This window comes from Salvelinus sp. IW2-2015, linkage group LG30, assembly GCF_002910315.2.
Source record: "Salvelinus sp. IW2-2015 linkage group LG30, ASM291031v2, whole genome shotgun sequence".
NCBI classification, from domain to species: Eukaryota; Metazoa; Chordata; class Actinopteri; order Salmoniformes; family Salmonidae; genus Salvelinus; species Salvelinus sp. IW2-2015.
This window is the reverse complement of record NC_036869.1, coordinates 19,561,437-19,575,908: the sequence shown is the minus strand read 5'-3', so window position 1 is coordinate 19,575,908 and position 14,472 is coordinate 19,561,437. Positions and strand designations below refer to the sequence as shown.

General features: G+C 42.6%; 1 protein-coding gene across 3 annotated transcripts; it reads left to right on the top strand.

Moving 5' to 3' along the window:
* The first annotated feature begins 271 nt into the window (after nucleotides 1-271).
* LOC111955062 (protein shisa-7-like) lies at nucleotides 272-14,077 on the top strand. 3 transcript variants are annotated; one of them, XM_023975115.2, is made up of 6 exons: nucleotides 272-549; nucleotides 3,124-6,945; nucleotides 7,243-7,376; nucleotides 7,702-7,767; nucleotides 9,726-9,926; nucleotides 10,453-14,077. In XM_023975115.2, the coding sequence occupies exons 2-6, from the start codon at nucleotides 6,203-6,205 to the stop codon at nucleotides 11,286-11,288; spliced, it is 1,980 nt and encodes a 659-aa protein (XP_023830883.1). In that variant the 5' UTR covers nucleotides 272-549; nucleotides 3,124-6,202; the 3' UTR covers nucleotides 11,289-14,077. The 3 variants fall into 3 exon arrangements, with proteins under 3 accessions (XP_023830883.1, XP_070292149.1, XP_023830885.1); XM_070436048.1 differs by having other exon boundaries at nucleotides 272-1,016; XM_023975117.2 differs by lacking the exon at nucleotides 7,702-7,767.
* Nucleotides 14,078-14,472: the final 395 nt, after the last annotated feature.

Sequence of the window (14,472 nt, the reverse complement as noted above, 5' to 3'; positions counted from 1 at the left end):
ACAAATTGGCCCTTTTGAAGGTGTCTGAGTGTTCACTCTTGCTCTCGTTTAAACTATTCCATTCCATCCCTGGTTGTAAACCAATGGTTCCTGGAGAAAAATATCTCATTGGGAATAAAGTGTGTCACCGATTGGTAGATACTTTTGTACACTTAACAAATGGAAACGTAGACAAATACCATATTGGCCAATCAATGAATGAGCACCTAGTGTGGCGGACCTTTGTGAAAGCAATCACTTTTTGCGAATTTCATCAACGCGGTAGAACCTATTTAGCAAAGGGGGAGCGCATTGAGGATTATAGTCACCGCTAAAAGGAAATTGCAATATGTGATGGTCTAAATTATAGCAGAAAATATATTTTCAGACGCGCTCCCTCTCGTTTTTTAAATTATTGTGCCATTTTATATGTCTATTCAGAGAAAAATGTCTTTCGAGACCAATTAATGTCATCCTCACCTGGATTTACAATGAAAATGTAGGCATGGTCAATTATTTTCCGGGAATCACAAAGATCCAACGTTGGTGAATGGACAACTAAGACAACCGGTAAAGCTATCTTTTGAACACTTTTTAAGAACAAAATCTGATTCATTTTCTCCTCTGCATAACTTCAAAGATTGAAACGGATTTCCACAACCTCATTCGACTTGATAGAATAACATGATTCTCGCAATTTAGGATGGAAGTAAATTATTAATTGAGTAATTTTCTCCTATTTATATAACAATTATTTTGACCATAAGACATACAATTTGGGTGTAATTTGAAAGAGACGAGCGCATACGCCTGTGAACTCCAATCTATGCGCTTTTATTGTGATGCAGCGTAGTGTAGGGCCATTTTTGATCAATGCATATTTGCATTCTTTTATTGGCATCAATCTGCAACAATTGATGTGCGGCAATATTTGTTCCTAGTTTAATTTCAAATAAACATGGTGACGGGCCTGACGGCCGCATCTAAATAAGGATCATCATCGTATTGCCATTCTGAATACAGCCAGCGACACATAGGTAAGACGTTCCTTCATTTTGTTACTGTTTAGTGCTGCAACATTGCCCAATGAAACGTGCACGTGAACAAGTCTCGCTCTTTGCGCCTCGACCACCATAACATACCCTCCCATTTTGTGTCTGTCTTGTCCGTTTCCCCCATAAATTAAGTCCCTAGCATCAATGGAAAATGGAAGTGTGTGAATTGGCCTATACCACAACGCCACATGAATGCAAATGTCGACACACCAACCGTGCTATAATGTTCATGGTCGCTCATGTGCAGAAGTTAGAATGGATATGGTTTTGCTTTGACAACATTGTCACATAGTCACCTGTTTGCTGCCCAAAACCTCAGCTATGGGAGTCTTGTCCATATATAATCTCCCACAAATAGTCTATAGACTAAGCTCAATGAATGCTACATGATATGGCACATTGAGACACAGCCACAATAGTTCAATAATTGTGCAGTTATACTATATTATGGCATTTCCCAGTATTAAAGGTAATTATCGTTCACTATCAAGGGAGTCAGTAATAGGTCTACGGTAATTACGTTGCTTCCATAATTCATGATGTCTTTTCTTCGGAGGCCTATGAATGCTGACACCTAATTACAAAGGCTCACTGTCCTAGTGCACTGCATTAAGAACCAGCATGCTTCAGTTCAGAGAAAGACAGGGAGAAAAGGTAGGCTGGGTGATGGATGGACGGATGGAGCAGTGAGGTGGACAAACATCTGACACTGAGCATCATGGGAGGAGGGTGAGATAGATGGAGAGATCTTTGGGAAAGGAGAAGAGGTGAAGCAAAGCCCATTGTACAACGAGTTGCATTGCTAAGACAATAGACGTATGTATATATATATGTATGTATATAGAGAGAACAGTGGAGGACAGTGTTGCTCATTCACTTTCTTTCCCTCTCTCGTTCAATGCTGCAGTGCTATTCTGAGAGAGCCTGCTCAAGCCCACTCACTGGCAGAGAGAGAGAGAGAGCGGGAGGGAGGGAAGTGGGAGCGAGGGGGGTCAGTGTAGAGCTAACACGCTGTGTGTCAGCGTTTACACTGTCTCTTTAAGACCTGTGCTCGGCAGGGCCAGGCATCAGCAGATGCTCAGGCAGCATATATGTTGGGAATACTCTGTTCCATATGCACCCGAACAGACTCATAAACATCTCACTATTTGTGGCCAGGCCGAGCGGTGTGTCTGTCAAAACGATGTGTTTGCCTAGAAAGCTTCACATTCGAGGAGATCAGCTGTCGTCAGTAGCTTCTTAATTGCTGCATCAAGGAGACGTAATGGAAATGGTCCCCAGGGCAGTCACTGATTTGAAAGGCACCCTTAACTTTCCAGCACCAGAGACTCCACTTTTAGGGCCCCCGACCCAGCATTGCTCCCTGTTTTCCTCTTCTCATCTCGACAGGATACTCCCATTCAGGGCAACCCCCCCACTCTGCTCACATCTGTGGCTTTTCCGCTCCTTTCTCTCCTCTCGAGGCCTAGTCTTTACCACGAGACCTAATCTTCTCCCCTGACACTCGTCTCTCGGTGTCAGTACTAGCCACACGGTGTCTCTCATCATCATCATGTCCCATCTAGCTGTTTTTCTTGAAGTCAAAACATGTCTATTCTCTCAAAGTTGATGTTAATGTCGTGTGAGCTCGCAGGTCCTTATCTGACAAAGGAATGTATGAGACGATGGTTCTCAGGTGTCTACGATCGGGATATTCAAGGTCTGGTGTGAAAGGATGAGCTTTTCCGAATCGTATTATGTTACAGATTTGTTGACAGTATGATGATTAGAATAAATTCAATTGTTGGTTTTAAATGAATGCAATAATGCAACATGCATTGTCATTTTTACACCATGGATATCAGGTAATCTGAAATATGAATCGATTTAGCCAAACAGAGGGAATGTTAGTACTTGCTAATTACTGCTTATTTCAGTTATTAGCCAACTGTTTATGTAGGAGTAATCATGTATGCTTGTTCAATGTTGGTATTACCAGTGCTATTGTATGTCTTGTACCTAACTCTCCTAGAATAGAAACATTTTGGCTAAACTGTGGACTAAGAAAATGTCATCCATTGATCAGCTTGCTCTCTTCTTCTTATTGCAGTGTCAATTGAGAAATAAAGAAGTAAAGAAGTCGAAGAAATTTGAAAAGGGCAAAGAACAAAAAGAACCTCAAACCTGGATTACATCATCATCACTCTTGGCCAGGTGGAACAACTAGGGGGATGTTCTACCCTGTCTTGGCCAGGTGGAACAACTAGGGGGATGTTCTACCCAGTTTTTGATCCAGAGGGTGTTTGCTAATTACAACGGCCTTTCTACATCCCTTTTTTCGTTTTCTTTCTTTTTGGGGGGGGGGGGGATTTTGGACCTTAATTTGCACCGACTGTTTTTCTTTGTTCCCTGTTTTGTTTTCAAGAGAGACCAAAACCAGTGCCAAACGAACTGCGCCAAGAAAAAAGCTAAATATTGACAACAACAAAGCTATCAAAAAGTCACATTTTTCATTCATACCTGATTCAATATCAAAATGCACATTTTTAATTAGTCTCCCTAACACATAAAATACACATTTCAGATCCCTATTACATCAAAATAGCATTGAAGCTCATAGCATACATAAACGCAAAACATATCAATTAAAAAGTAATTAGAACCACATTGTGGAGAGTTAGCCTAATGCCTGTAGAGAGGTGTTAAACGTAAATTCCTTTTCCGACGTCAGTGTTAAAAAAAAAAAAAAATTCTGCTCCTATAATCTTTCAGATTTGGATGAATAGTGCATTATTGGTCCACAGTGCTTTATAAACAAATCTTTAATGGATGGCCTGCATCTGTTTGTAGTGCATTAGCTGGAACATGGTAAGCAGTGCTAACTCACAAATTTACTCGGGCTCTGACAGCTCGGCCCCAGAGCGATCAATCGAACTGGGCTTTGACTGACTGATGGGCATCACAAGTCACATATAACGAGATAAATTGACCTTGCTGCTATTCTGTCGCTCCTTTGCTTATCCATCGCTCCTCGATTTTTTTCCCTTATTATTTTCTGTCAGAATCTCTCCAGCATTCTCCCATACAGCGCATGTAGGCACGCCACATTAAACAATTTGAAAAGGCCCCTTTTCCTTTTAACCCGAATGATATTCAAACCCTTGTGTTCTCTTTTCTCGAAACATGCAACACAGCCCCGGAGCGTATTGATGTTGTCTGTCAAAAGAGATAAACTTGAACACTTACTAAAGAAACAATTAAGCCATATTATACCTGCCGTACTATGACCAAACATTTTGAACTATCATCTCACTATGTTTAAGATTTCTTTGTACTGACAACATCTCATATATTGACTTTCAACAATAGGTGGGCTCATACATTCAGGGATACAGTGAAGAGATTATATGATACTAGGATACCATTTCCATTTTATTTATAAGACAATAGCTTATAAAGCTATTTACATTAGATTGTTCTACGTTTCTTTCTTAGGTCACAATTACTATGTATCTGTAGTCATCAGCCCAGGTTAGGTTAGGCTGGAAAGTGACCATTTCGTAGTGTACGTTTCCTCCACATATTCTGCATTGAACGAATGAATCCAGACATTTTCATGTCTGTTCTGTGGGCAGAGCCGCGCTGTCCTGCCAGAACCGGGCCCAAGCCCACCTTCGTTCTATTCTGTTGGGCCGAGTTAAACTCAGAGCAGAGACACTCACGCAAGGGGATCAAACGCACATAGATCCTTAGCCCCATTTCGTCCCTCCTTCCCTCTCTCACATTTTCCTAATTCATCAAACAATTGTTGTACTATCTCCGGCTGCCTTTATTCATTTTGTCCATCACTCACTGTGTTATATCTCAGTTTTCCTTTTCTCACTAAGTTAGGTGTGAATTGTGTGGTCCCAGTCTGTCTAAACTATATATGCTGCTTGGTACAATTCTGCAGTACCCACTTTCACCGGACCTCGTGACAGGCCTTTGTGATTGGTCCTTGTCTCATAGCGCAAACCCTGTAGCCTTTCAACCGCTGTATTTGAGTCCGAATTAAGAATCTAAAATCTCTCCGAATAATATTTCCTCAATTGACCACCCAACCTCTATTTCATTTCCCTAAAGAGTTTTTATTTGTGAACAAATAGAAAGTTCAGTGCAGAAGAAGTTTCCCTAGCAAGCTAATACTGTTAATAAACAGTGCCAAATCTGTTCAAACACATTTATTGATATGATGAATTACAGACACCTAAAGCTGCCAGCAAAATTGTTTACAATTCACGCAAAGAGCTAGAAATGGATTTTGACTAAAGTGTTACAGAAAGGTTTTTATGGGTCAAATACCTACAACAGAAAACTGATGTGCCAATTGCAGTGATAATAGGATTAAGCGTAGGTGAAAAGTACTAAAATAAAAGTTACATGCAACGCTTAATGTTTACAGAGTACACCTTCCCTTCAAAGAGGATTCGCTAGCTACATTATTCATAACTTTGTGCCATAGGTCAGTTGAGTTCAAAAGACTCCGAAGGGTTTGAAACGTTTACACATTGATTTTGTTTACAAGACAATACTGCCTATCACAAAGAAAGACAACCCACACTTGCCATTTTAGTGAGGTCTGCACAGTAGAGACCACACAATTATCAAGAAACTCCAATCATTTTTCTTACCATTCCGTAAAATAACACTTTGTTGACTGGTGTTTACAATCTGTACATTTTCCAGCATCCTTATCATTCTGTTTTGTTTTTGTGTGCTAAGTTGAAGTTGTCGAGACAAACTTCAAATAGTCCTTTCACAAGTATAGCCATAATATAGGCCTAAAACATAGAAATATAGAACCTCAGAGTTTACATGAAGCTGCTTACGCACAATAATAGATTTGTATTGAGAGCTTGAGAGATATGTTTACATAAATACATACAAGTGACATGCCACACGTATTGCTTGAACAAGCAAAAGAAATCCCTCAACTAAGTGAAAACCTCCACACTAGTGTATGTAACGCACATGGAAGCACTAACAAAGGATTAGTTTACCGTATTTAGGCTGAAATCTTGAGTGTAAGCGTTTAATATTTTTACACTTAACACGTAAGTGAAATTCAAAGAAGAAAGGAGAGGAGGACCTTCATATTTGAATTCTTGACGGGCATTTTCTTTTTTGAATTGGCTCAGAAACGCTGAAAAATGAGGCCTAGAACCTACAAAAGGATGTTCAGCACCTCCCTCATATTTTTCTTTGTGTCCGGCCTCGTCCTTTCCGCCGTGACCATCACCACAGAGCGCCGCTCATCCAACGGCGGCCCCAGCGGCACCACCCTGTTCCTCCTCACCGGTTTTGGGAACAAACCGATGCCGCCGCCCCCGGGGGGGCCAAAGGTGGCACCTAAAGCGGCTGAAATGGAGGACGCTCAGGACAGTGAGCCGAAAGAACCCGAAACGCTCCCAAAGCCCCTCCCCCAAATCAAGCTCCCCCAGAACATGACGGCAGCTGACGCCCTCAAACCTCCGCTGGGGGCCGCCCAGGTAGCGCCACCTCCCCGGCGCCTGGTGGATGTGGACGTGTGCCGGGCCTACTACGACGTCATGGGCCAGTTGGACAACACGTTCAACTGCTCCAAGGGGACCTACATCTACTGCTGTGGCACCTGCCACTACCGCTACTGTTGTGACCACCAGCGTAGCCGCCTGGACCAGGAGTCGTGCAACAACTACAACTCACCCGGGTGGCTCGACACACCGCCGACGAACACCCCGCCCCCGGGGAACCGGGGGGACCCAGACTCAGAGCAGCTGCAGCAGCAGAGCAACAGCACGGCGTACGTGATTGGCGGGGTGATCTCCTTTACCCTAGTGGTGGCAGTGGGCATCAAGGTGGCCTTCCACAAGATATCCCGACGACCCCGGAACAGAGACATCAACATGCCCAGGTGAGAAAAGAATGGAGAAGTGTCTTTGAATAGAAGATCAGTAAGCAGTGTCTGAAAATGACCATATGGGTGTATGTGGATCTGTCAGTGGGTTGTAGTCTTAAATTCAGCACATTACTGCGAAGCAGGTCACAAGCCACAGACCAAAGGGGTGATGAAACTGAACCACAATCAATGAACAAGTAACACATTTACATTGGTGGTAAACTAAATTGAATGCTACATCTTTTATTCTACTGTCTCGCCCTTGTCTATGATTTTCCATTCCCCTCCTCTCTTCTCTCCTCTTTCTCCCAGAGCCCTGGTGGACAGCCTGCGGAGTCAGGCCAGCCCAGTCCAAATGGGGGAGAGGAACAACACCACCGGCGACATCCTCGGTCGTCCCCCCAAGAACCTTTACACCCCGGTGCTCCAGAGCAAAGACAACCGCAGTGAGTGACGCCACAGAAAGCATGGGACAATAACAACACTGTAATGACAATGTTATAACACTGTTAGTATAATAACACTCTTATAACACTGCTATTACGTTGAAATAGTAATAGCCTGTTTTAGCCTGTTTTCAGATATATGAACCATTACAGTGATGATGGTTGACAGCGGTGGTGGATGCAATAGCCTAGTAATGCTGACTGTATGGGGTCACGTTCAACATACTCGCACTCTTAAACACGGTCATGTAATCCCACAGCACACACACCACCACACACGCATACGAGTGGCAGTACCATCAGTGTTCGCTGTGCTCTCTTGCAGTTGGCAACTTGCACCACAATTTTATCCAGGTGTCTGGTTCCAGTCCCAAACACTCAGCTGCTAAGGGTAAGCCGAACTAGCTAACACAGCCGGCGGGTGTGTGAGTTGGCCTCATGAAACGTCTGTCTGGTGTTGTATATGTACCATTGGGTGTGTTTCCTTAGCACAGTCGCTGTTTTCTTAACACAGTCGCCGTTTCACTACTCCCACTCATTCTGTGTGTCACCCTCGTAAGTGTCTCAGCATGCACTATGTACTGTATCTGTTTGTATTGTAAGCGTGCTTACTTACACTGTGGGCCTGGGCTTGAGTGAAGTCAGTGTGTTACTGCACTTACCGAACGAAGCCTGTTACTCCACAGTGGTCAATGTCTCCCGTGTGCTCGCTCAGTGGTTATAAAGACATTATTGGCTGTCATTGCCCATTATTGTACATGGTCAATGACCAAAGTGTCAGACAATCATCTTGGCTTGTTTTATATATTATCTCAAGGGACCTTTGTAATAGTCATCCTAGAATGACTTGAAAACGTACAAATGACAAATTGGCAGCAATTTCTTAAGACTAATAATTTTTGAGGAATTGGCACGTTTCGTCAATTGTATATGTATCTTTAAATGTAAGGCCATTTTAAATGTACTTATACATGTTGGCCCATTATTAATGTAGCTACCTACCTTATGTGTGTTAGGTCCTTGTAAATGTACTCATATATACAGTGCCTTTGGAAAGTATTCAAATCCCTTGACTTTATCCACATTTTGCTACGTTACAGCATTATTCTAAAATGGATTAAATTAAAATAAAAAATCCTCAGCAATCTACACACAATACTCCATAATGACAAAGTGAAAACAGGTTGAGAAATTTTTGCTAATTTATTTCATATAAAAAACAGAAATACCTTATTTACGTAAGTATTCAGACCCTTTGCAATGAGACTCGAAATTGAGCTCAGGTGCATCCTGTTTCCATTGATTGGAGTCCACCTGTGGTAAATTAAATTGATTGGACATGATTTGGAATGACACACACCTGTCTATATAAGGTCCCACAGTTGACACTGCATGTCAGAGCAAAAACCAAGCCATGAGGATGAAGGAATTGTCCATAGAGCTCCGAGACAGGATTGTGTCAAGGCACAGATCTGGGAAAAGGTACCAAAACATTTCTGCAGCATTGAAAGTCTCCAAGAACACAGTGGCCTCCATAATTGTTAAATGGAAGAAGTTTGGAACCACCAAGACTCTTCCTAAAGCTGGCCGCCCGGCCAAACTGAGCAATCAGGGGAGAAGGGCCTTGGTCAGGGAGATGACCAAGAACCCAATGGTCACTCTGACAGAGCTCTAGAGTTCCTCTGTGGAGATGGGAGAACCTTCCAGAAGGACAACCATCTCTGCAGCACTCCACCAATCAGGCCTTTCCAAATAATGTCCATTCAATTCAATTTACCACAAGTGGACTCCAATCAAGTTGTAGAAACATCTCAAGGATGATCAATGGGAACAGGATGCACCTGAGCTCAACTTCGAGTCTCATAGCAAAGGGTCTGAATACTTATGTAAATAAGGTATTTCTGTTGTTTTTTTTTCTTAATAAATATCAAACCTTTCTAAACCTGTTTTTGCTTTGTCATTATGGCATATTGTGTGTAGATTGCTGAGGAGTTTATTTGATCTATTTTAGAACAAGGCTCTAACGTAACATAATAGGGAAAATGTCAAAGGGTCTGAATACTTTCCGAAGGAACTGTATGTTAGGTCCTTAATATATACTCATATATATTATGTTAACATGTCAATCTAAATGTAGCCCTATATACTGTATGTGTTAGGTCCTTAACTAATGTACTCATATATATTATTTTAACATGTCATTCTAAATGTAGCCCTATATAATGTATGTGTTAGGTCCCTGGTTAATGTACTCATATATATTATGTTAACATGTCAATCTAATTGTAGACCTATATACTGTATGTGTTAGGTCCCTGGTTAATGCTCCCCTATGTCTTCCTCTTCCAGAGCGCGTGCCCCGCATGAACAACGCCCAGCTAGCCTCCACGGGGACCCTCCTCACCAGCAAGCACAACAACAGCTCCGGCCTGCACTTGCACCCACAGCCCCCTTTCTCGCACTCCTTCCACAACCTGGCCCAGCTGCCCCCCTCCTACGAGGCGGCCATGCAACCTGAGATCAACCGCTACAGCTCCCTGAAGAAGCTCGGTGAGGAGGGGAGCGGTGGGGGAGGGGCAGTGGGGTGGGGGCTGGATGTCTGGGTGGCAGCCGCTGCTGGGAGGAAGGCGACTGGAGGCGGTGGCTAGAGAGAGCTCCAGAGATATGTGTGTGTGTGTGTGTGGAAGAAGGCATAACAGGCGAGAGGCAGCAGCCGATGATGTGTGTCAGATGTATTACCTTTCGATGTGCCTTAATGTAGGCTGCTATAGTCTATAGAATGGGCTTCGATAAAGGCTTGTTTGTCTCGAAACGGGTGCCCCTGAAAGCTAGATTATATGAAGGATGTATTGGGGGATTGTAACGGTTGCCTAAAGGTCACATTTAAATTGGCTCTCAGGGAGCTCAGTCCAAGGAAAGTCTTTAAAGATGAAGGTGTTCTAAGGGAGAGAAATGTTTAACACTTTTTTTCACCTTATAATAAATGAATTTCACTAACTGTCATTTCAACATTTCTTTCTTTCATCCTCCCTCTTTTTTTCTTTTTTTTACTTAACCCCCCCCTCCCAAAAAACAGAGAAAGAGCTGGACGACTACTCTGGCTACTACACATCAAAGCGACGGCCTAACAACGCCCCTCCGTCATTCCACTCCTCCCAGCACCACCTCCACTGGGGCGGTGACTACACTCTCGGAGCCAGGGGCACCCTCCCCTTCCACTCCTCCCGGCCACGGATTCACGTGCCCACATCCACCCCCAACCCCTACCCTCTGCCAGCCCAGTCGTTGGGGTACCAGCCCGCCTTCGACAAGCCCCCGCGGAGGGTCATGTCCCAGGACCAGCTCCTGGCACTTGGTGAGGGCAACACCCTCTCCAGACTCTCCAAGAACCAGCAGCACCAGTACTACAAGGCTATGACCACCAGCAAGAGCTCCACCTCACAGACGCTTCGCAAGTCCCACGAGAGACTCCTAGTCTCGCCCGACCGTCTGGAGGAGAGGATGGTGGGGATGGGCATGCCAGGGTTGGGCGGTATGGGGGGCATGGGTGACTTTGGGGGGATGGGGGTCCCGACCATGGGATGCCTCAGCCACAAAGCCCAATCACAGCAGAACGTTTGCGTCACACCCTCGCTGGACCGCCATCACATGATCAAGATGAACTCCCACCCCACATCGGGCCACGAGCTGGAGATGAGCGTGGCGGGCCATCCGGCAGGAAGCTGGGGGGACCCTCATGGGCACGGATCAGGGAGCGGGGCGGGGACCCTCGGGGGCCACAACGCACGGAGGATGGCATTCGCCACCAAGAGGCAGAACACCATTGAACAACTCCAATACATCCCTGGGGGAGGAGGAGGGGGAGGGGGCCAGACATTGAGAACGGCTAGTAAGAACGAGGTGACCGTGTGAGAGAGTAGAGACAACGGAGAAGGAGTGATGAAGGTCGCGTTGAGAATGTTCGAGCTGAAAGTGTTCACACAGAAAGAAGAGAAGAAGGAAAGGTCAATTGGGGCATGATGGAGAGAAAGGTGAATAGAAGGAGAAACAAGAAGAGAGACATGGGCAAGCTGATGAGAGAGAGAGAAGGATAGTGCGTCCCATCAACCGCCTCAGATGAGTGTGTTGGAAGACCAGAGAAGGAAAGACGTGAGAGAAGAGTGGATGCCATTGTTACCTGTTGCTAGGAAACACAGAAAAGGGCAATGATAGAAAGAAATGATAGAGAAAAATTGAATTATTAGAGAGAATTTTGAATGAAGCCCATTGATTTGATTCTTGGGAAAGAGAATATTCAGCCATATTGTTGAGGGAGAAAGAAAAAGGGCCATGTATAGAGAAAAAAATGAACAATTTCAAAAAGTTTTTTTGTGCAATTGAAAAAGGATCCTAGGACATGATGACTTTTACTTGTGGATCCTGCTTGGGTCAAAATGATTAAATGGTTATTGAGTTTCTTGTCATGAAGCCTCTAGCTGCTCTGACAGAGAACAAACCTGTCTTTGAATCTGAACAGACACAGATGTCAATGGAGTACAGAACAATGTGATGGTTGTTTGACTTTTGTAGAAAATACAAGACTGTAAATTGTTTTGTTTTTTGTAAAAGAATAAAGCCCCGTTGGACAGTATGTATATTCTGTGTGTATATGCTATAGCCTGATGACTGAATGGCTGACACTGAGTGGACATTTGAGTTGCCAATCGTCACTTTCCTAATTTTTGATTGGAAGACTTGAAAATAGACAGATTTGGAGTACTGTTGCTAGATACCACAATCTAACACTACAGCCATAACTTAGTCTGCAGACATTTTGTATAAGGTCATGTATAAGTTCATCTCTTGATTATGGCTGGATTTTCTCAGTTATTATTATAATGATTTGACACAAACATCACTTTGCTGAATCACCTTTGCACCCTCGCCTGATTGGCTGGCTGGTCGACGTGACGGCTGTCACTCCCAAAGAGACATAAGTCACTAAAGAGCATTTCCACGGCAATGGTCAGTCCCTTCACAGCTCTGAGGTCAGTTTCCAAACTGTGGAGCTGATTCCAGTTACATTTATAGTCACACAGAAATTCTTTGACACTGTTATTCGACACACAATGTCAGTCATTGTTTTTAAGGAGATAAAGACCACCTGAAAGAAAAAAAGATGACAAAACTGTTGACCACATAAGATGAGAATGAAAGCTCAGTGAAGTTGTGTTCAATTTGAGGGACACTGCCATACAGAGTGGCTAATGCAAAGGCTTTGTTTAGCCATACTTGCCCATGGGTCTGTCCCTTACAACAATCCCCAAAAATAGTCAAGCTCCTGCTCCATTGATGATACTTTCTGAGCTGTTTACCACAGATTGTGAGGTAATAAATGGATTTGTCAGTAGTTAATATACACTACTCACAGTCTTCTCTGAATTCCACATATTATTACTGTTTCTGAAACTCCAGCTGTTCACAATATTTGGAGACAGGTTGGAAAGGGAGAACAGGGAACAATGGACGCTAAACACCAAGGGCTATTCTGAAAACTCTTTGTGTGTTTGTGATCTGTACTTTGTTGGCTTTTTACATTTTTCTGTGTCAATATTGGAGACAGTTTGTGTAACACTGCAGAAATGACAGACACATTTTGTAAGTGTGATGAAAACAGAGTCAATTCTGCAAAGCTGCTTTGTGCCCTTGTGAGGTTGACATTGAGTGTGACAAAAAGCCAATCATATACCATTGTTTTTTACATTGCAGGGGTGGAGGTGGACATGTCATATTTTTGTACATTTGCAAAAGTAACATTTTTATTTTTGTGTGTGTTTCACAGTTATCTGGTTATAAGATGGAAGATGTGGTTGTTACTGTCCATTTTTAAAAGGGTTGGACTCTCCACTTTGATTGAAAGGATAAGGAGACCATTGTATTTACTTCAAATCTTTGTATAGTATTTCGGCTCTCCCCTTTAACTGTGAATGGATAAAGACAAAAATTGATTGATGGAACTTTCAGACAACGTTTTTAAAACTATGATATGTGTTTGTGTGTTTATAGTCATGATTATGTTTACTATAGATTTACTCAGATTATTATTATCACCATGATTATTAGTTACCCCTATTGTTTTTTTAATTCTCTGTGAAGCTCAATGTTTCCTGGATTTTGAATATTGAACTTCCTAGTGGATTTTAACCTTTGTATTCTTGACGGAAAACCCCCCAGATGCAATCAAAGTAAAAAGACAAACCGCATGAAGATGTCAAAGCCAGTGTTGATGATGTCATAGTGCTGACTTATGACGTCATGGCGTGTATGTCTAATGTACATGCGTCTGTATTTGCCGTGTGTGTATTTCAATGTCTTTTCAGGAATGATGAATCTCACATTTGATCTGACTTGGGATATTACAAGTAAGACAATTGTGTTTTTCAAAAAATCCACAAACTATTTAAAACCCAAGGCTATGATCATATTATTCATATTGGCTTTTTGGATTCAAAAGCCTAATATCGCAAAGGACATGCATCACAGCTTTCCTTGTTAAGCTACATTCAACAACGCAAATGTAACAAAAAAAATGTTTCTCAAATTTCAAGTTGTAGAGCAAAAGCTATAAAATTACATTGTTAACATTTTTGGTGAAAATTTGTGCATTTCATTTTAAGATTACATTTATGTAACCGGAATGTCACTCTTTTCAAGAACTTTACTCTTTATTGTAAAGAATGGGGATTTTTCTAGAATAGTTTGGAGAATGTATTGTGGCTTGCCTTGTTGTTTGACATGATTATGGATAACCAGTTATAGGACTAGAATGGCCCAAGGATTTTTACAGAGAGGAAACGTCAGATTCCATAACTAGAATCTTGTTAAACTAAAATGAAGAAAGGCTAAATATATTTATGTCACACGAAGATTCAGTTATATTTTCAATGTATGTTTTTATTGTACATTTGGAGGTATACTGATGTTGTGATTATGTTTTAGTTGAGTACGTCCTCATTAATCGGTGTGCCTGTAAATGTACTGTTGATTAATGTGTGTGTGTGTGTGCGTGCGTGTGTGTGTGTGTGTGTGTGTGTGTGTGTGTGTGTGTGTGTGTGTG

What these genes read in the sequence shown, in the direction of transcription:
- LOC111955062 (XM_023975115.2), top strand. Translation starts at nt 6,203, where the DNA reads ATGAGGCCTAGAACCTACAAAAGGATGTTCAGCACCTCCCTCATATTT. An exon ending in CCAGAGCAAAGACAACCGCA is followed by an intron (nt 7,377 to 7,701) that starts GTGAGTGACGCC and finishes GCTCTCTTGCAG; the next exon opens with TTGGCAACTTGCACCACAAT. An exon ending in CAAACACTCAGCTGCTAAGG is followed by an intron (nt 7,768 to 9,725) that starts GTAAGCCGAACT and finishes TTCCTCTTCCAG; the next exon opens with AGCGCGTGCCCCGCATGAAC.